Below are 22,606 nucleotides of genomic sequence, written 5' to 3'. Positions count from 1 at the left end.
TTGAACGAAACTAGAATTACTTTTAGATGTAAAGCTGCTTATGATCATAATTGGGGCTGTGTCCGTCCCTCGGCGACCGTCCGCTCTTTCACTACGCATGCGCCAACTCCCCCCCTCTCCTCGCGTTTGCGTGAGGAGGTGGGTAGGAGGAGGTGGAAGAGCGCCGCCACCACTTCGTTTCTCCTCTCCCGTTCATCTCTCTGCCACAGCCGTGCGCTCGTACACAATGCTGCGAGTGCTCGCCCCGTTGCACTCTCCTAGCAGCGCGGAATGTTCATTTTGCGGCACACACACGGTAATACACACAAATGGGGGGAGGGGGTAACATAAACGGTACACAACATATATACACACCTCCACACAAGTAAAACATACGCGGAAAAATACAAATGGATAAAACAAATGTAAACTCAAGTCAACACCAGGGCTGATTCGCTTCCCCGTGCACATGATTACCTTTAGTGAGAGATGGTGTAGGTTTTTTTTTCAACGTGAGCGAGCATATTCATTGTCAGATAATAATAATATCGACATATGGAGTTTAACGTCCTAGAACCACCAACTGATAATGAGAGACGCTGCCGTGGAAGGCTCCCAAAATTTCGACGACCTGGAGTTCTGTAGCGTGCGCCCAAATATGAATACACGAGCCTACAGAATTCTCGCCTCCATCGAAAACGCAGCCGCCGCAGCCGGTATTCGATCCCACGGCCTGTGGGTCAGCAGTCGAGTGCCTTAGCCGCTTAGACCACCGCGGCGGGGCGTTTCCATTGTTGGAGATGAATCCCATATCGAACCGTAAGGCACAGCCTCGTGTCAACTCTGTAGTCATCCCTGTTTACATGCATATTTCCATCGCTGATCAGTGCTGTGTGTGTCTTATATTTCATTTCTCTAGTATTGAAAATAAGCACTGTTTTATATTTTTGCCATGGAGCCTCACCAACGCGCGTGATGTGCCTGTCTTTTTCGTTGTTCTCCCCTGACGTTTCCAGTCTTCCGTGGCATGATTCGTGATGTCAGCAGTCTGTCCCAATGACGTCATGAGGAAACCTAATCCCCATTGGTTCATATACGAGGGATGTAAGCTGGTCTTTGTTTTTATTTATTATTTATTTGGTTTGCATACACGAGTACGCAAGGACACAGAGAAAATAGGGAGAGAGCAATCTGGCAACGGCCGCCTGGAGGGGCACAAAGCCTGCTCACTCTTTCGGGAGGAGGGAAGAAACAGAGGAAAAAAAGATGGGCTTTGCATGTCAGTAACTCCGCTCTATTTGAGCTAAATTGGTCTCCTACCTCGCTTTTTTCATGCAGGCGTACTCCCGTTCTTCCACATCTCGCATGACTCATCGTGAAGGATAAACTGACTTCCCTTAATCCTCAGGGTGTTTTGCTGCGCAAGTAAAGATAACAGCGTGTACCCAAGAAGCATGAAATATTGATAAGCTCAATGCTCAGTGTTGAGATTGTGTGCGTTTTCTTTTTTTCTTTTTTGAAAAAAAGGGATAAAAGCCGATAACACCTGCAGGAAGGAAAGTGGAGGCAGGAAATTAACGACTGCAGTCTCGTCTTTGAACTCGAATGAGTATTGAAACTTGACCAAATCGGTACGGATTGATTTGCGCACCTTGTTTTCGTAGCATTCGTCCCTCAGTCAAAATCAATTCGAACTCGAAGTAGTTTAGGGATCTTTTAAAGGGGCGCTGACGGCCATTTCAACACTGATGGAAATGATGATTGATTGACATGTGGGGTTCAACGTCCCAAAGCTGACGAAAATGGCCGTCACGGAAATGGCTCTTATGGCCATTTGTGGGACGGAGTTTACTCTGTCACACAAATCGTCTGCTTAATGAGATGTTTCTGACCGCTAATGACAGTGAGTGAGTGCTCGTATGTTATTTTGACACTGAAGTCTATTCAGAAACGTCGCTAGAAGCGTGACGTCACCATTTTAGTACCAGTTCTAGTGACGTCAGAAGCCAAGAAACATTCAAAATGGCCGCTTTTGTATTACCAACTGAGTCATCGTAGCGGCCATGTCCGCTATCATTCGCGAGCACGTGATGAGAGTGGCATGACGTCACGGTACAGCAGGAGCCCTGAAAAACAGAACATATAATAATCCACTTTTTTAGGGTCATTCACATTTACCACTAGATATTCCAGTCTCTTGTAGTCCGAAGGGGCAATATAAATAAAGTGCAACCGAACACTTTTTGTGCCACCAACCCTTCTGATGACCTCGATGATCATTCAGTCCTGCGACTATCACCAGCATAGCTCGGCAAACTTACTCGAGCCGACTCGCAAGAGTCACTCAGACTCAGATCGATCCATGATTCGACGTCAGTTTGGATGAGTAATATTTACGTAAGGTCCAGCTGAGGAAAATTTTTGTTAATGAGTCCGGGAGAGTCTGTTTGAGAAATGTATTGGTGAGACTAAGTCCTAAAGTGACAAATATATTTCTTGAGTGAGTCGCAGTGAGCTCAAGCTTTTATTGACCACCTGCGAGCACCATGTCACGTGACCATTTGTGACTGGCGGTCAAAAAATTATTTATACGCCACCAATGTTCTATCGCACATGAGTGCGACCCATCGCCACCCAGAATTCACGTCTGCTTGCTGTGCCGTCGCCCCGTAAAATATTCTGACGTCTTCTTCCTGAACATTTGATAGGTTGATAGGTTTGCGACTGCTTTGGGGCCACTCAGAAATCGAGTATCGAGCGACTGAGCAAAAGCCGTTGCTTTTGGACTAACGTTGTCACTTGGCTCTATTTGCCACAAGCTTAGTCGCAGTTGTGAACGAGCATTCGAAATGACCTCCATTCGCCAGATGGTTGTCTTTTCAATGGGGAACCTCCACTTGTTTTGCGATCGCAGACTCAAACACCAGCGTTTCGTCCTCAACGAGGAGTAGCCAAACTGAACTGCCAACTACTAGTCCGACTACAACTCCGCCAGAAACGACCACCTCCACAGTAACTACGTTAACGCCGAAAACGACCACAGCAACGCCGCCTACAACCACAAGAATGTTGCCTACCAAAAAAGAAAGTAAGATAGTAGACTATAGCAGTGCGTAGCCACAAATTTTTCGGAAGTGGATAGTGTATATATATATATATATATATATATATATATATATATATATATATATATATATATATATATATATATATATATATATATATATATATATATATATATATATATATATATATATATATATATAGACAGGCATGGTGTTTGAGTGACTGTAGCATTGCATATAGTCAAGTAGATCCTCCATGAGCGGTCACAACGTGGTTTATTTCGACGTTTCGGCCTGGAGTCTGGCCTCCTGATGAAGGTCAGACTCTAGGCCGAAACGTCGAAATCAACCATGTTGAGACAGCTTACGGAGGATCTACCTGACTATATATATATATATATATATATATATATATATATATATATATATATATATATATATATATATATATATATATATATATATATATATAGTGGGAGTAATAATTCAATGGGCCAGTTAGTCTTCGTGAAGGTATGGGATATGGCACAACGGCAGTGTTGTCAACAAGGATAAATGTATTTATTTCCCAACAGTTTCGGGAGGGGTCCTCCCTTCATCAGGGGATGAGTTATACTGACATAAACACCTCCCGAAACTGTTGGGAAATAAATACATTTCTCCTTGTTGACAACGCTCCCGTATATATATATATATATATATATATATATATATATATATATATATATATATAATAAGGGAAAGAAGTGTATACCTAAGGGCTCGTTTTTCCGTGTTTTAACACAATAATAATGAGATATAACAGACAGTAATGCCAAGGAATGTACAGGGGAAGTTATTAAAACTAATGGAATGTAAATAAGAAGAAAGAAAAGTGGATGAAAAAATTACCAACTGTGAGCATATATATATATATATATATATATATATATATATATATATATATATATATATATATATATATATATATATATATATATATATATATATATATATATATATATATATATATATAATATGTCGTCAAGTGGTTCTGTAATCTTCAAGGCAGGTGCTTCGTTGAAGAGTAAGAGTTCAAAACCAGGATATGACTTTGAGGGACACTATATAGTGTATTTCTCGGGAAATTGTAACCGTCTGGTGTTATTTAACGTGCGCTAGCTGACGTCACAAAGTCCACGAGTCTCCACCAGACCGCGACCGCCGCAGCCCGGGTCGAACCCGTGGCCTTCAAGTCTGCAACCGAGCACCCTACAGTTCCTTAGCCACCATGTCAGACCACGCTGAAGAAGGCTGTCTTCCCGAAACGTTAGAAACGGCAGTGCGTTTATTTGTGGGAAAAAATCCACATATGCATTCGAGAAGGCGTTCCGTCAATTTAGTAACGATGAAATGGTCTTATGTGATTCTTAAATGGAAAAGAAGGTAAAAGTGAGTCCCGTAACTGTCTGCATCAGGGTGCGTCACCTCAGCAGTAGCTCACGAAGGATGGGGGTAAGGAGGGATTAAAATGATAGGATTAAAGGTGTAGAGATAAAGAGGGTGGAAGGAGAGAGCATGGCGCAGGGACAGCGACACCCAGAAGCCTACCGTGACGCGACCCCTGGTAAGCGAGGAAACTCGCGAAAAAAAACTGCAGATCGAGACGCCACCTTGAGGTTCCCGCACTAAACACTCTAACGTCATGAATTTTCGAAGGCGTATACTGGGTCCTAGGTCGCTTCAAATCGATAAATTTCAAATACATTGTAATCTTTGGGTGCCAAAGTATGAAATATTTGGGCGAAACATGAAAAATTGCATCGTGCAGTTTTTTGCGTCACGCGCGCAGAAAACGGCGCGAAATTTAAAAATGAAACTTCAACCTTGCGTTTATCTGCTAATAATGAACTTATGATAGTGAAACATATCACATTAGAGTTGTCAGAGTGCGTTTTATCAACGTAAAACAACTCATTGTTTCTTTTTAGTGTCCCTTTAAGACTTTAGGCAACGCACGCACGTCCCGACACAGACATGCGTGCACTTATCGTTGCGCAGCGATGCTTCCCAAGCCAGCGGATCAAGCGTACCCGCTGCTGTGCACAGTCGGCGCGGTCTCCGAGTCTACGTCACTTCCGGCAGACGGCGTCTGCGGCGTCCTCTTCTACGAGTCGCTGTACAAACGCGGCCTCAACAATCTCACCGCCGGACTCGGCGCTGACGTGCTCCGATTCATCGTCCTGACGTCACGCTACTCGTCCACCACACTCGGCGTTTCCTTCGACATCAGGTTCGTCTATTCTCATAAGTTCACTATTAGAAGAGAAAATTGGGTTTAAAGTATATATATATTTTTTTAATTTCTCGGTGGAGCCTCCGCGCGCGATACCGAATTTTTAAATGTATTTTTTTTTATTTTCGCGAAATCGGCTTGATGAATTTTTCTGGAACTTCCTATGACACGATTTTGACACCCACTGATGACAATTTAATTCCTCTTAATTGATTAAAAGCTGTGTAGGATCCAATAGACACCTTCAAATTCTGTGACGTCACGGTGTTTGGTGCGCGAATCTCGAGGTGGTGTTTCCGCCCGCATTTCCTGTTAGCGGGAGTCCTAGCTTGCCAAGCATCGTGTCGCAAAAAAGAGCGGTGTTTGCGGGATTGGGAAATTGTACTTAAATAATGCGCAAAAGATCGTTCTGCTCTTCAGTGTCCCCTTAAGCTGTATCCGCCCATAGGTGCTGCACGAGAAATTTTTTTATCGGGGAAAGGGAAGGAAGGGAGCCAAGAACACTGAGTACTTATGCCCCGTTTCGGATATGTATGCTCACAGGGTGATGAGCTGGCAAAACTTGTGAGGAAGGTAGGGGGGGGGGGTCTGTTTTTTTCTCACGTTGCCCGCTAGGGCCACCTCGGGAACTGATCCAAGGAACCTCATCTTCCATCACCATTTCTACTTGACTGATCGGCAGATTCCTACGAATGTGATCACTTAGAAGGCACTGGGTTCGGGCTGGTTGCTAATGATACATAACTTTTGCAAGCGCTAAAGGCACGTACGTAAGACGAGCGAAGGACACAGGACAAGCGCTTGTCCTGTGTCCTTCGCTCGTCTTACGCACGTGCCTTTATAGCGCTTGCAAAAGTTATGAATGCGATCCGTTCGTAAGAGGTTTCCGACAACCCCTGATTCGTCTGCTCCCAAACAACGAAGAAGTTCAGGGAAGTATGGGTGCTCGAAATGCCCGACGAAATGTCCCCAGAAACTATTTCAATAGCAGGGGTGGAAAAGTGGAGGACTCGGAAGCACGTTGGATGGGGAACCAAGAGCATGACCCCACTGGCTTTCACTGCTCGCCTAATGTGACCCAGAAGCTCTAATTGCTTCAGTCACATTACAATTACAACTATTAAAATCCCCTATACTTTTCCTGGTAGCATTGTCTGTTAGTTATCATTAAAATTGCGTCCAACAAATAAAACGAGCCCTTGTAGTTTACACTTTCCTTAAACTCTGTGGGACGTAGCATAAAAGTTGGAAATAAGACTCGTTGTGGGGCTAGTTGGCTATTCGTAATATTGCAAGATATTTAGCACAACTTTGACTTGGCAAACACTCACACAAACACTCACAAATCCACCCGAGTAACACACATAGCGCTCAGCGCTGAGTGTCATGTGTTACTCAGGTGGACGTGTGAGTGTTTGCGAGAGTGAAGGTTGCGCTAAATATCTTGCAATATGATAAAGTTGGCGAACTCGCGCATCTCGTTGAACTTTCCTGGTACAGCCTAGAATATATTGTACCTAGCCCCCCGAAATTTTAAACGCATAAGCGTGTGCATCTACGACGCCAAATTGGCACGCAGTCCAAGCTTGGCTTGAACATCGGTGGTAGTGGTTAGAAGATGAGAAAAGGCACCTAATTTCTGCAACCCGGTCGGGAGCACGGCGCATCGGTTCCCTCGTGCTTTTGCTGTCTGCATTGTATCGCCACGTTCCATTTCCCAAGTTTATGTTATCGTCCCAAAACACCACACGATTCTCAGCGCAAACCGCGCCTGCAGTTTTCGAGAAGGTTCCGGACTGTAGTAGATCATTTCGATAAGATCACGCCCACTGTGCGAATGGTACAGATTGTTCTGGAACCTACGCCACCGCCAGCGATAACGCTAGAACATTCGACGGCAAGGGTATCAATGCCGACGCGCTTCGCCGCTTGTCAGTTGTTGATCGAAGGCCGACGCTCCGTTCGCCGCTATCAGTCCGTGACTGCTATCTGTGGGAGATGCTGCTGTAATTGGACTTTCCGTTCACCGGGCACAGGTTCGCCCAAATGAACAGTTAAATCCCAACATGAAGACTCCTGTCTTCGGCCACGTCACGACCCCGTGACAATATTTTCGTTTCGTGCGGTTGTGACTTGAAACCCGGATTGTTGACTTGTTCCTTTAAGAACTCTGCTTGGTGTCTTCTTTCTTTCTTTTTTTTTCTTTATAGCCCTGACGCAATAGCCACCGAGTACACCCGTCCCAAATTCGACGCCGGAGTCGACTCGCTGTGGCAGAAGCGGATCACCCATTTCGGCGCACTCAGCTCGAATGTTGACAACGCCGCCGCTACCTACATTGGCAAGGTACTGGAGATGCTGAAGGTAACTAATCACCAGATTGGTGGCCTGGCGTGTGCATCGGGAGTGGCGTGTCGAACACATTTTTAAAACACTTACTGCTCTATATAATTTAGATCGACGTTCACTGAAGCTGGCCGTTATGGGCCCACAACGACAATTTCTTGGCTCAATAATGACTTGTGTTGGCTAAATGACGGATGTATTGAAATGCTCGTGTTCCTCATTAATATCATAAGTTGATTGATTAACGGAATTCTATGTAATGTTCACCCGTACTACACTCAGGCCTCATTATAACAAAGTTCCAGTTTAAACGAAAATAAGTTCGTTATATCCAAAAATGTGTTATGGAGGTAATTTCCTATGACTCTGTCTATTGCAATACTATATGTATACTCTCCATTTACTTCGTTATAGCCAATGTTTCGTTATATTCGGGTTCGCTGTACCGAGGTTTCAGTACAATAACACTTTTCTTCACTTTGCCACTACGGATGCGCCCTTCCCCTAGCGGGAAAGACTAGAAATTATGTGGTAAGCTCTTCTAAAACCTTTCGACTTATGAGGCTTTGTTCTGGTGAGCTCAATTGTGCTATATCACCACGCAAAGGGCAGCATGGGAAAATTAAAAAAAAAGGCAGGATCCCCGATATAGTATGGGGTTAGTATGGGGCCTCGATACGCGCGCCCCCGCTAGGGGCGCTGCCCACCTTTTGTACTGCTCTCTCCGCCATTCGAGTGCCTGCAGCGTCTTCGCCAAGCTTTTGGGCTCACGTGCCGGCTTTCTTTCTGCATGTTGCGCGTGTATGCCTGGATTTTGCGTTCCTCCGGGCCATAACCGTTCGCGTTAAGCTAGTGGGCCACTTTCCGCCAGAGCAAAATCGGTATGCAGCGGGAGTGATAATGGCGACTGCCGTAGCAGACGACGCCGATGTGTCTTCATTCTAAGTGGAGGAGCGGCATTCGAGGCGCTTTACAATGTAGAGTCCCTGCTGGAAGTCTTCCCTCTCTCCCGTGTGCAGCACGTGCGAGACTTTCTGGCGCCCAAGCAAACCGCGGCTCGTCACGTGGTCACGGCCATCGGAGTGTCGCCAGCCTACCCAGCCGACTTCGAGCGCATCGGAGAGCTCATTGAGTAAGCGCACAACCTGTTGAGTCGTTCGTCGAAGCCGTTCACCAGCATACCGCTTTTGAATTTGAACTGAGTTTACTTGCGACTGAGTTGCGACGATGACCGGGCTCTGAAAATTTCAAGTAGCAGCTTGAATTGAACACTGGCCACAGAATACGCAGGGTAGCTTCATATCGAGAAAGTAAAACAGGATAACGCATTCGAATATAGGGTACATAAGCAGTTGTGGTTCGAACAGCAAACAATATTAAGAGCAACATTTTGTGTAGGCGTAGCAAAGAAGGCTAACGAAACAAAACTTTTGGGCTAGTATTTTCAATCAAGCGAACATGTAGAGTATATATATTTTAAAGGCAGGATGGGTATACTTTGATTATATCATTTTTTCTCTGATTTATTCGTCTCGATAAAGAAGAGTTCAGCGTTTAGTCACACTATGCTGTTCTAGTGGTGTTGCATTGCATTGTTCTAGTTCGCGTACGTTATAAAAGGAGATATGATGCTGCAAGAAAGTCAAATACGTTAGTGTTATGATTCATTGTTGTTAATTATGTTCTGCCACAAATCCAATATTGGTAAAAAGATTTGGTTTTCGTTTACTTTCTAGGTTTGAAAACAAACGACAGGTCTGGCACATATATGATGCCTCAAATACAAGGTGTAGTGTCCTTGCCATGTACTTGCTAGGTATCACTTGCTATGTTCTGCTTGTATGGTTCTACTACTTGCAAATTATGTAACTTAACGTAAATTGTGAGTCGCTCATGCATACCACGTTGTATACCACATGGCGAGTTTCAAAAATTCAAATGAACTGCGAGTGTCGTCCATTTTCATTCGCGCACTGAGGCGCCCTCTTGCGGCCGCCACGCCCACGAGGCGAATCAGCACTGAAACACTGCATAAACAAGCTATAAAACTGATTTCATCGCAAACATTGTGGTGTATTGCGACCTTAGGTTACAACATTATTGACTCCTCTTTGTTCCTCGTCTCCGTTGACAGTCAGACCTTTGCGCCGGACATGTTTGTGGCGGTTTCACACCTTTCTATCCGGGACGACGACAGGCCTGACTGCTTGATCCTTCCGCCTACCATCTACACACTGCCTGACGACCTGAACCTTACGTACGCCACTACCCTGGTGAGTGACATATCTGCGTGTTAAGCCACAAATCCAACCTGGTGTAATCCGCCAATCTGCCTTTTTCATTCACGTTTCTGTTCTTACCTCTGCCGTTTGTGTGTGTCTGTGTAAGAGGGGGGGGGGTGTTGATGGGTGATTTGCGACATCTGGGACGAGGGACAAATCAAACACGATTGCTAAATTCCGACTATGTTGTTATAATTTTCACCATACAAAGCATTCTTACATGGTCGTTGACGTAGTTTTCTACATCCATACGCCAGTCATGAAATTACGACCTTAAATATTTGGTTCCAATTTTGATATAATGACTGTATAGTGTGAGATAAATGCGTGAGCATAGCATTCAATTGCATTTGAAGCCCACTATTACTAATAGATAGCCAAGATTAGCAGTACCTTGCCAATTTAAAGCGAACATTATTCAAGGGTGCTGGCCTGGATATACGGCAAAATTCCATCATGCTATAAAATTTCACATTAGCAGCATTTCAAGCCAATCAAGAAGGTGGTATAGTCACCTTTAGGAAAGGTCAGTTAACAAGATAGTGACTTTGACCCAATGCAAGAGGAACTCGAAATTGTTCAGAATAGCACGTCAGTACCAGCCATGATTCGGCCACCGCTAGCCAACACCAGCCCCGATATTAGCCATCACTTGGCAAACGCACACAAACATTAGCCGGCGAATGATCGGCTTTGGTCGGTACCATTCATCGTAAATGTCGTCAGGAGCCTAATGTGGCTGATAAGGAATACGTCACCATCAATAAAAAAATATGTTTCGCCGCGATGGCAAAGCGATGAATGCGATAACAACGTAGCGGAGAACTATTGTCGATGTGTCCACCTTGTGGACTGTTCACTTCCGCTACCGCTGATTGGCTGGAGAGCGGCGAGCAGCGCACACCCTGCTGTTCTTCTGTAAAGTCGTTGTGACGTAACGAAGCTTTCACGACTCTCGACGCAAATGAAAGCGACGGAATGCGCTTCGCTGTAACGAATGCAGCCACCACAGATCCGCTTTCGGACGCACATCTCGGAGGCCGTGCATGCACTCTGGGAGAGAGAGAATTCGATCGATGGCAGAGCGGGTCGGCATGAACTCTGATTACGTTAGCCCACAAATTATGTGGAATGAGGCCGCCCACCAAAACTCACCTGGAACGTCGGCACTCCTTCTCTGCGTCCTTCTCAAACATCCGAACACGCGTTCATGTGCAAATTCACACTTGTCAAGTATGTTTAAGTGTCGTTACATAGAAGAGAGGAGCGTCGGACGAGTCTGTATTGCATTGTGGATAGCATTTCGCGCAAAAAAGCACCAACGCGAAGGGAAGAAATTACGGACGGGCGCAGACTAACAACTGGACTTTATTGCCAGAAAAAACACATATAAAGAAAAAACAAGAGATCGTGGTTACGATATCCCAGCGTGGTGGTCTAGTGGCTAAGGTACTCGGCTGCTGACCCGCAGGTCGTGGGCTCGTATCCCGGCTGCGGCGGCTGCATTTTCGATGGAGGCGAAAATGTTGTAGGCCCGAGTGCTCAGATTTGGGTGCGCGGTAAAGAACTCCCAGGTGGTCGAAATTTCCGGAGCCCGCCTCCACTGCGGCGTCTCTCATAATCATTACGTGGTTTCGGGACGTTAAACCCCACATGTCAATCAAATCATCGTGGTTATGATAACAGGCTGGCGCAAAATACCATCCATGGTCCTGTTACTGAACTCCATTTCATCCGCTTTCCTTCCCTTTATTCTGGGAATCATGCTGGCGGGTGTGGTGCGCTGACAGGTCAAAGAGCTCCACCACGTCATGTCTTGCCGCTTTTTTCGAGTAACTAAATGCGCTCCACCAAAGCGGATATCTTTACAAGATGGGCGCACCGAGAACAGCTTTCTCCGAATGTGTCACGAAGTAAGGCTGACGATGCACTCCTTTAACGTAAGACCTGGGATATAACTAGAACGAAACGGTGGCGTCAGCGAACACTGACATCGCAGCAAGCAAAGCGGCCTTTTAGCTGTGTACGGCTTTACCGCAAACTTTGCGAACACAGCTCGACACTTGCAAAAGGCATATATTGTCGACTAACACGGTCAATGGTCAAGCGTTATTACTGGATGACCTGCCACATTTGGTTCATACATATACGAAGCAACTGTGCACTATCGTTCTTTATGAAAGGGAACACGCGATCAGTGGTGGATACGCTGCAGGGGGTGGTATGGGCGATTGCCTTTCCCTGTACCAGGCGGGCCACCGCTTAATAAATCGGGATGATCCCACCTCACCTGGCCACCTTGAGAGAGGGTGCGCGCGCGGCGCGGTAGCCATCAATAAACAGTCCCTTGCTAGCTAGCGTCTCGTGTGGTTGTGTCTTTGCTGAGCGCGTGAACCAGAACATGGTGTCAGAAGTGTAACAGTCGAACCCTGCGCTGAAGATGGACTGCCTACCACCACCCGAGCCACTTGTACTGACAAATGCTCCGGCCGACAACTGGAAAAAGTTCCGCCAACGAATCGAACTCTACTTCAAAGCTACTGAGACCAACAAGAAACGGACGCCAGCACAGAAGGCTGCCATCTTTCTACACGTCGCGGGCCCAGAGGCAATTGAAGTGTTTAACACCCTACCTCTATCAGCAGAACAACGAGAAGACTATGACTCGATCGTCAAAGCCTTCGAAGACTACTGCACGCCTCGGTGCAACGAGACATTCGAGAGGTACGTTTTGCGCAGTCGGCAACAACAGGATGGTGAACCTTTCGAACAGTTTTTGCGCGATATTCAGTTGAAAGCACAGACTTGTAATTTTGGCGAACTTAGGGACTCGATGGTGAGGGACCAGATAGTGTGCGGTATCGTCGACAAGAAGCTACGTGCACGCCTGCTTCAGGAGAAGGACTTAACCCTAGAATCAGCTGTAGAAATCTGCAAAGCCGCGGAACTGGCAGCAACGCAGAACCGTGCTCTTGAAAGCGAAGCAAAGGTGCAGAGAGTCGAAAAAATTGCAAACGCTGCCGGACAGTCTCGAACGAGCGGACAACGTCGACGCTGTGGCTACTGTGGCAAGATTCACGGACCAAGACGCTGCCCAGCGTTTGGAAAAACGTGCACGCTGTGCAACAAAAGAAACCATTTTGCAGCTTGCTGCAGGAGTAGACGCGGCGTTCATGAGTTAGGCGTCGCTGCAACAGAAGATGCACTGGAGGAGTCCTCGGACGCTACCGATGAAGACATTCAAGTTCTCACGGTGCAAATCAGAAACGTGTCCAAAAATCAGGATTGGACGGTGGCAGGGGACCTTGCCGGGCACCCGACAGAACTGAAAGTGGATACAGGAGCGCAAGCGAACATATTGCCGTACTCGTACTTTCGCAGGATGCGTTTGCCGACCATGGTGCGGCCATCGACCACAGTACTTACTAACTACGAAGGAAGCAAAATACATCATTTGGGCGTTATCAGTCTGCCACTACGTCTAGGAGAGCAGCAAGAGAATATCAGTTTTTTTGTGGTCAAGAGAGGCAAGCAAGTCCTACTCGGATTGAATGCAGCAGAGCGCTTCGGGCTGATTTCCCGCGTTCACGATGTGTCTTCAAGAAGTGACGTTAGCACCGACTGGGTCACCGAGTTCCCGGAGTTATTCCACGGGCTGGGCTGCATCAGTAGACCATACTCGCTGGCAATGAAGGATGATGCGCGCCCCACGATCATGCCGCCGAGGAAAGTGCCACACGCACTGCGAGCGCCACTTAAGCAGGAGTTGGCCCGGATGGTCTCGCAGGGCATCATATGCAAAATGGAAGAGCCGTCGGACTGGGTGAGTCCACTTGTTCTTATTATGAAGAAGAATGGCCGCATGCGAATATGCCTGGACCCGCGGTACATTAATCGAAGCCTTAAACGCGAGCATTATCACCTACCCTCACGTGAAGAAATAGAAGCAGAGCTGGCAGGAGCGGTGATGTTCACCAAGCTTGATGCCAATAGCGGGTTTCACCAGATCCCCTTAGACGAAGACACTTCAAAGATCTGCACCTTTAGCACGCCGTTCGGAAGATACCGATTTTTGCGCCTGCCATTTGGTATCGCGTCCGCCCCCGAAGTATTTCAAAAGGCAATGACGGAAGTGTTTGAAAACCTGCCGGGCACACGCGTATATGTCGATGATATTTTAATTTGGGGTGCATCAAAAGAGCAGCATGATCAACGCCTGCGTGCAGCACTGATGGCAGCGAGAAAGGCTGGCCTGACACTGAACAAAGAAAAGTGTCTGTTCGCTAAGGCCGAAGTTAAATTCCTGGGAGATTGTATCAGCAAAGAAGGAATAAAACCCGATGCTAGTCTCATTGAATGCGTTGCCAACATGCAAAAGCCGTCGAGTAAACAGGAAGTTCAAAGGTTTTTAGGTATTATGAATTACTTTGGCAAATTCATACCTAATCTCTCAAAAAGAACTGACGCCCTTAGGTCATTGATAAAGAATGATGTTGAATTCATATGGGAAGTTCACCATGACAAAGAATGGAAAGATCTTATTAAGGCTTTGACATCGGCTCCAGTGATCGCAGTTTTTGACCCATTGAAGCAAACGAAACTCTCAGCTGATGCATCAAGCTTTGCAGTAGGTGCTGCTCTTCTTCAACTCCATGACCAAGATTGGCGCCCAGTGGGTTATGCTTCAAGGGTGCTCTCGAAGGCTGAAACAAAATATGCCCAAATTGAAAAGGAAGCGCTGGCCGTGACGTTTGCTTGTGAGCGTTTCCGGGAGTTCGTACTGGGGTTATCAGTGACAGTCGAAACAGACCACCGACCTTTGCTTGCTATTTCACAAAAGAACCTGAGTGAAATGCCACCACGATTGCAGCGCTATTTTTTGAGGCTAATGCCTTTTGATATCAAATTGCAGTATGTTCCTGGGAAGCATCTGCTAGTGGCGGACACGCTGTCCCGAATTCCAGGAACCCAACCGAGTGACGGAGAAAGCGAACAAGACGTATGCATCCATGCGACTCGCGTGCTAGCCAGCATCGTAAGTGAGAACACGAAGACTGAACTGACCTCTGCAATCCTGGCGGACCCATACCTCAAGCAAGTGGTGGAGGCACTCCAGGAAGGACGACCATTCTCAGGCGAATTAGCTCCATGTTTGTCAGAACTGTCATATGTTGATGGAGTGCTTTTGCGGGGCAGCAGGGTGGTCATCCCAAAGAGTCTGAGGCGATCCATGCTGCAACGTCTTCATGAAGGCCATTTGGGAATGAGCAAGTGCAAAGCCAGAGCACGCCTTCTGATGTACTGGCCTGGGATGAATGCTGACATCAAGTCACTCATTAGCAAGTGTGTCACATGTCAGCACTTTGCCTACCGGCAACCTTCAGAGCCACTGTTATCGAGGGAAATCCCAACGCGGCCGTGGCAGCGAATTGGTGTCGACCTATTTGACCATGGGGGCAAGCGTTACCTGGTTGCGTACTGTGCCTACTCCAACTACCCAGAAGTGGAACAGTTGCCTCAGTCAACAAGTCAGGTCGTAGTGGACACACTAGGTACCATGTTTGCTCGCCACGGTATACCCATTGAAGTCTGTACCGATGGAGGACCACAGTTCACATCGCGAGAGTTTAGACAGTTTGCAGTAAAATACGATTTTACTCATACCATATCCAGTCCACACTTCCCCAGGGCCAATGGTTTAGCTGAGAAAGGGGTACAGGTCGTAAAGCGCCTCTTGAAGAAAAGTGAGTATGCTGGCGAGGAGTTTTGGGTTGCACTGCTCAATTATCGAATCTCGCCCCTGATAGACGGACGCACACCAAGTCAGCTCCTTATGGGACGGATGCTTCGGGGACGACTTCCAGACTTCTCATCGGCTTCGACATCGTCAGTGCGGAAACATCCACAGGATCACTGCAAAGGCATACCTCTCACACCTCTCTCCGAAGGGGACGTCGTCAGAATAAGAAACGACAAAGGGTGGTTTCCGAAAGCCCGAGTAGAGAAACTTGCTGGCCCTAGATCTTACATAGTCTGTACAGATGAAGGCCGGCGTTATCGAAGGAATCGTCAGCATCTAAAAAGGACGCCCGAACACTTAGACCCACTGGATGACAAGGATGTCGCACCGATAATCCCGTCGCCTATACAGCATAGACAACATTCAACATCAGATACAGCGCCCGATTTGACAACAGCATCCGCATCACGAAAGGAACGACATCCGTCGCAACAGGCGCCTGCATCGGATGCTCTACTGAACCAGTCAGCTGCACGTGCACCACCCATTGCAAGTCAACCATCAAGGGACCCCGACGTGGTCCCGTCCCAGCATAAGGTCACTTGCCAGGCACAAGAAGCAGCCGACTCGAGTCTCAGAAGATCAACTAGGCCACGTAGAGCACCGACGCGCTTTGCCGACTACATCACCTAAAGAAAAAGGAGGATGTACCAGGCGGGCCACCGCTTAATAAATCGGGATGATCCCACCTCACCTGGCCACCTTGAGAGAGGGTGCGCGCGCGGCGCGGTAGCCATCAATAAACAGTCCCTTGCTAGCTAGCGTCTCGTGTGGTTGTGTCTTTGCTGAGCGCGTGAACCAGAACACAAAGCCTCTCAGCACCCCCCTCCCCCTCACTTCAGAGCTTGCCATCCACCTGCTATCACCAGTTAGGACAAGTGAGTGGGAACCACTGTGAAGACACATTAACAGCATTTATGTCATTACAGGGTTTTTGTGCTAGTAAAGCAAGAAAGTATAATGACCTCGTCCACCTTTCAGGTGTTAATTCAAATGACCCCCCCCCCAAAAAAAAAATGGGTGGTTGGATCCACCCCTGCACACGATCACGTGACCTGCTTGCTACGACGGCTGCCTGCAGTATCTTGCGGCGCTTATTTCAGCGGCCATAACTCATGGTTTTCTATGCCAATAGATGGCGCCAAAAGCCAACGTCTTTTTTTTTTTGCTGTCGGTTGATGATGGTCCTGTAGGCAGCCGCCGCAGAGCTCAGGCCATGTGCTCACGTGTTTCCTTCCACAAAGGACGACAGTATGCATAAAGCCCCACCGCGGTGGCCTATGGTGGCTAAGGTACTGGGCTGCTGACCCGCAGGTCGCGGGATCGAATCCCGGCTGCGGCGGCTGCATTTCCGATTGAGGCGGCAATGCTGTAGGCCCGTGTGCTCAGATTTGGGTGCACGTTAAAGAACCCCAGGTGGTCAAAATTTTCCGGAGCCCCTCCACTATGGCGTCTCTCATAATCGTATGGTGGTTTTGGGACGTTGAACCCCACAAATCAATTAAAATCAACGGTATACATATAGCTACCTCGTCCGGCTGGTCAATGCAGAGTCTCGTGCGATATGAAGGTTATCTTGCGAAAACTGATCTTCTCAATGTCCTAGGGGCCTACAACGGCACGTTCTGGAACAGTAAAAATCTAGATTGCTCTCTCTCTCTCTCTCTCGTTGGCTGTTCTATGACGCAACAATCGTCCCTTACTGTGAAATCTGCACCCTCTCTTTTTATCTGAGTCTTCCACTCGTTGCGCTTAAGTGTGTTCCCCGCGGGCTCTTATCTCCCGAGTGATTACATGATTGCTTGGAATCATGTGTGAAAGCCGGTGCTATTAGGCACTGCCTCGCTTGAACAGCTTCCTTGGGCGGGATTGATCGTAGCGTATAAAGAAAAAGAGTGGAAGAAGCTTGCGTGATACTATGCTCTCCTCGAAAGAGTATTACGGTATGTGAACGCTGTTGCAGTTCTTGGTAGATTCTTGAGCGATAACATTTAGATCGCGCTCGACTATAGACCATATCGCTCTTTACAAACACAGGTACTTGATGGCTTCCGGTTCTGTATGCCAGCGTAGCCTAGCAGTATTGGTGAGGAACAAAAGCGTTGACGAGTAGCCAGCTCATTTTCAAGACTTATCTTCCTGTTTTGGTCAAATATTTTAAATACACTTTCTTTTAGGCTAGATACAACATTGTAAGAGCCAGTACTTAACTTTGAGCGCCTCCCTTTTACCTGAAAGCGGAAAAAGAGTCTTCCTTTACTCTATACGATACCTATACCTTACTCTATACCTATACCTTTACTCTATATCTATACAACTTAAAACACAAGATGTTTGTTTCGGTGTCAGAAAGTAATAAATGAAGTGACGGGAAGTTCCTTGGGTAACAACAACACGTGCTGCTGCCATTACGACGTTTAAAGCGACCGAAAAAGGCAAGTACGCTTTTTTTTTCTGCGCAACCATCCGCAGCCATGCACCCCCCCCCCCTTCCCCTCCGCTTGTAAATCTATCAGACATGCACTTTGCGAGCGACGGAAATGGGCGGCTCGTTTCGCCCCTACTTCAGCTGCTTCCATCGCTTGATTTGCCTGGCACACAAACCGCATGCGATTAACGCCCTATAAGAGCACTACGCGGAAGCATGACGGCAAAAACTTCACCTGGACAGTTCATTTATTTATTTATTTATTTATTTATTTATTTATTTATTTATTTATTTATTTATTTATTCGAGTACCTACAGCGTCCAGTTTGGGCATTACAGTAGGGAGGAGGAGACATAAAACTTGAAATTGATACAGGGGATGAATACCGATAACTAAACAAGTAAGCATGCTCAGCTTATACAGTGTGTACACATTCTCGGGAACACGAGGCAATCAAGGAAAAGTAAAACACAAACAGAAATGTAGACAGAAATTGGCATCTTTCATTTCAACAAAAATTGTGACAGAGCATTTTGAAATGAGGATGGCGGGGTGGATACAATATATTCTGGTAGGTTGTTCCATTCGTGTGTGGTTTTCGGGAAGAAGGAGTTTTTGTAAGTATTTATGCGACATGGGTATTCGCGAACTTTGCGGGAGGGATCTAGGCGAGAGGATACATAAGTGGGATCTTTAATGTACACGTCTTTATTTAATCGCATATAATCACTACTAAAAAGGCCCAACATCTCGACAGAACGCCTCCATCGAACTGCTTCGAGGCATCTCGGCAACCGCAGCTCAGCCGATGCTCGCGCTGTCCTTTACCATGCAAGGCCGCTACTACGCGCCAAGGGACCCCGCAGGTCGCCGGACCAGACGGCTGGGCAACTTCGACGTCTTCAAGCCGTGCGCCAAGAGCCACGGTAACCAGACCGTCGCACCGGGAGAGGTATGTACCAAAAGGACTTGTTTTTAGGGCTAGTTGGTGCATACTTGGTGCAGAAGACTTAGGCGCAAAAAAACATTTCGTGAAGCAGGAAGAGCAGGAGAGAAGAGGGAACAGCGCCAACTACCAACTGTTTAATGACCGTCTAGAAACGCACAGGCTCCAGTGGCTAAGGTACTCGGCTGCTGACCCGCAGGGCGCGGGTTCAAATCCCGGCGGCGGCGGCGGCGGCTGCATTTCCGATGGAGGCGGAAATGTTGTAGGCCCGTGTGCTCAGATTTCGGTGCACGTTAAAGAACCCCAGGTGGTCTAAATTTCCGGAGCCCTCCACTACGGCGTCTCTCATAATCATATAGTGGTTTTGGGACGTTAAACCCCACATATCAATCAAGGAAACGCACAGGAAAGAAGACAAAACCGCGCATGCGTGCACAGCCAACAAACATCGCACGGCGTCATGAACAAGGCACTAAGTTATCCAAAAAATGCATTTTTGTTGCGTACAACACAATAGATGTGTCAATGATACAATCGGGCCCTTCCTTTTTGATAAAATAGGCTTCCAAGAGCTCTCTAGCTACCAAGAATCGCCGTTTTTTTTTTTTCAAACAACGGCACACATCCGCAGGGTTTACAGTGCGCTGGAAGATGTGCATGATCACTTTTGCCTAAACTATTGGCAAGCTTCCTTAGTCTATCACTAATGCAACGCCCCGTTTGACCGATATAGAACTTGCCACAGCCCAGGGGAGTCCCACATACCACGCCTTGTGCGCAGTGCCTAAAAAGACTTGTGTGCTGCTTCTGGCAGCCCCTTTGCTCATCGCATGTGTTTGTTGGCTGTGCGCGCATGCGCGCTTTTTGTCTTCTTTCCCGTGCGTTTCCTAGACGGTCATTAAACAGTTGGTATAGTTGGCGCTGTTCTGTCTTCTCTCCTGCTCTTCCTACTTCGCGATATGTTATTTTGTGCCTCAGTCTTCTGCACGAAGAGGTATGTACGTCGTCATTCCTCCTCATTATAAACAATCGTTTTTATTTTTATCTGAGCAGTCTTATTGACAAAAATATCCGGGGGTCTTGCTTCCCAAAATCACGATATGATTATGAGGGACGTTGTAAGGAAGCGCTCCGGAACGTTCGACCATCTGGCGTTTTTTAACGTGCGCTGACACCACACAGTTGACGCTCGTCTAGCATTTCGTTTGGTCCTAAATGCGACCGCCACGGTTGGTATCGAACTCACGAGCTTCGGCTCAACAGCAGAGGGCCATAACCACTTCTGCACCGCAGCGGACGAATTCACAGTGACCATGGCAAGCAAACAGTTCGCAGATGGCAAAGTCAGGCTTCCTCGGCAGCTTTTGTCACAAACCTGCTCGGTCATGACTGTGCACTTTAAGAGAATGGCGGGACATATCCGACTGAGTCAAGATATGAGACTTGGCGCCGCCGATGGTTGACAAGGGGAGGAGTGGCCATCAACCCCCCCCCCCCCTTTCCTTAGCACATGCCTAGGTTCATAAGAATGCAGTGAACATACATGGAAGCGGCGGGGTCTTCCTAGAGTGACGCCATTTTGTTTCTTTTTTCCTCATATATCTACCATTGCGCAGGCGTGCCAGGATCAGCGGACCACAGCCGCGGCGTCGTACCGGTATCGGACGGCCTTCTACGCGGCGCTAGCTTACGACAGGGCCACCAACACGACCCTGACGTTCGACAGTGACAGAGCACTGCAGTCAAAGGTTGGTGCCATTCTAAAGACGATAGTCTTTCTTGGAGACCTTCGACGCAAAACTTTTGGTCTGTCTGTCTGTCTGTCTGTCTGTCTGTCTGTCTGTCTGTCTGTCTGTCTGTCTGTCTGTCTGTCTGTCTGTCTGTCTGTACATTTGTCTGTTTTTGTGTGTCTTCAAAAAAATTGTCACAAACGTCAATAACACTCAACAGAACATTTTCTTTTTTGACATACAATAACGATGATGACAAAACAGATGTCGTTTACATGAACATGGATATGAGATGACGTTGAAAGAACATGTACGTACATTCGAAGGTTTCCGGAGTCTTTCACCATGGCGTCTCTCATAATCGTATGGTGGCTTTGGGACGTTAAACCCCACATATCAATAAATCAATCTGAATTGCCGTCTTCCGGTGTCGTCGGATCTATGTTGACACTATGAAGCCGCCACTTCGATACCGAAACCGATATCGCTATTTTAAAATACAGGTATTAAAAGTACATTCGACGTGTTCCCGTGCTTGTTAATGTTCTCGACACCTGTGTTCCTACTTTAAAATATTTAAACTCGATCCCATCAGCACTACGCTGACGTGACACCACAATCTTCGCTCCGCGCCATGTTGGCGCCCCAATATGGTTGGCTCTGTGACGTCATCGCCCCGCCACTGTGGTCTAGTGGCTAAGGTACTCAGCTGCTGACCCGCAGGTCGTGGGATCGAATCCCGGCTGCGGCGGCTGCATTTTTAATGGAGGCGGCAATTTTGTAAGGCCGTGTGCTCAGATTTGGGTGCACGTTAAAGAACCCCAGGTGGTCGAAATTTCCGGAGCCCTCCACTACGGCGTCTCTCATAATCGTATGGTGGCTTTGGGACGTTAAACCCCACATATCAATAAATCAATCTGAATTGCCGTCTTCCAGTGGCGTCGGATATATGTTGACACTACGAAGCCGCCACTTCAATACCGAAACCGATACCACTATTTTAAAACACAGGTATTAAAAGTGCATTCGATGTGTTCCCGTACTTGTTAATGTTCTCGACACATGTGTTCCTATTTTAAAATATTTAAACTCGATCCCGTCTGTACTGCGCTGACGTGGCACCACAAACTTCGCTCCTCGCCGCAATATGGCGCCCCAATATGGCGGACTCTGTGACGTCATCGGAAGCTGGGACAACACTATGCGCGCTTTCTCACAGGTGTGCGCCTCTAAGAGGAACGCCGTGACGCTGCGGTATGGCATCGCCGTCTACGACGTGGAAGACGATGGATGGCCCGGCGAGTGCAGCCAATTCACCCTGCGCGGACAGTTCTGCCGCCTGTGCATGCTGCGCCGGCTGAACGACTTCATAAGCACCAACTACACCGAGGCGAAGTCGCGCAAGGCGGCCTGCCGCAGGATAAACCCCGAGATGATAGGCAACTTCAAGTGCGCATAGCCTTCCAGTCTTACGAAGCACGCGTGTGTGGTTCTGTTGCGTAGTTCTGTTGGACAGCACTTTCGCCTCGCGTTTGTTTTGCGCATACGTTTTACACTTCGTTCGTGTTTGACCTGCGTTGCGCACACGAGCATACACAAATTATATTTTCACGCTATATATTGTTCAATTCAATTCAATTCAATTTTATTTCATCCCAAGGATGAGGGCAGCCTCGGGAGAAAAGTGACGTTTTGTCACTTGAGGAGAACCCAAGCCTCCCTAATACATGGCAACCAACGTGGACATGGGTGAA

The 22,606-nt window shown here is 47.3% G+C and overlaps 1 protein-coding gene across 1 annotated transcript; it reads left to right on the top strand.

Moving 5' to 3' along the window:
- Positions 1–5,025: 5,025 nt before the first annotated feature.
- LOC119180043 (uncharacterized) lies at positions 5,026–22,352 on the top strand. The gene is made up of 7 exons (XM_037431174.2): positions 5,026–5,316; positions 7,530–7,683; positions 8,685–8,797; positions 9,800–9,938; positions 18,934–19,128; positions 20,739–20,870; positions 22,072–22,352. Exons 1-7 carry the CDS (start codon positions 5,087–5,089, stop codon positions 22,309–22,311), a joined length of 1,203 nt encoding a protein of 400 aa, XP_037287071.2. The 5' UTR covers positions 5,026–5,086; the 3' UTR covers positions 22,312–22,352.
- The last annotated feature ends 254 nt before the right edge of the window (positions 22,353–22,606 follow it).

This window comes from Rhipicephalus microplus, chromosome 7 (genome assembly GCF_043290135.1).
Source record: "Rhipicephalus microplus isolate Deutch F79 chromosome 7, USDA_Rmic, whole genome shotgun sequence".
NCBI classification, from domain to species: domain Eukaryota; kingdom Metazoa; phylum Arthropoda; class Arachnida; order Ixodida; family Ixodidae; genus Rhipicephalus; species Rhipicephalus microplus.
The sequence above is the reverse complement of the archived record's forward strand: the minus strand, read 5'-3'. Positions and strand labels throughout refer to the sequence as shown.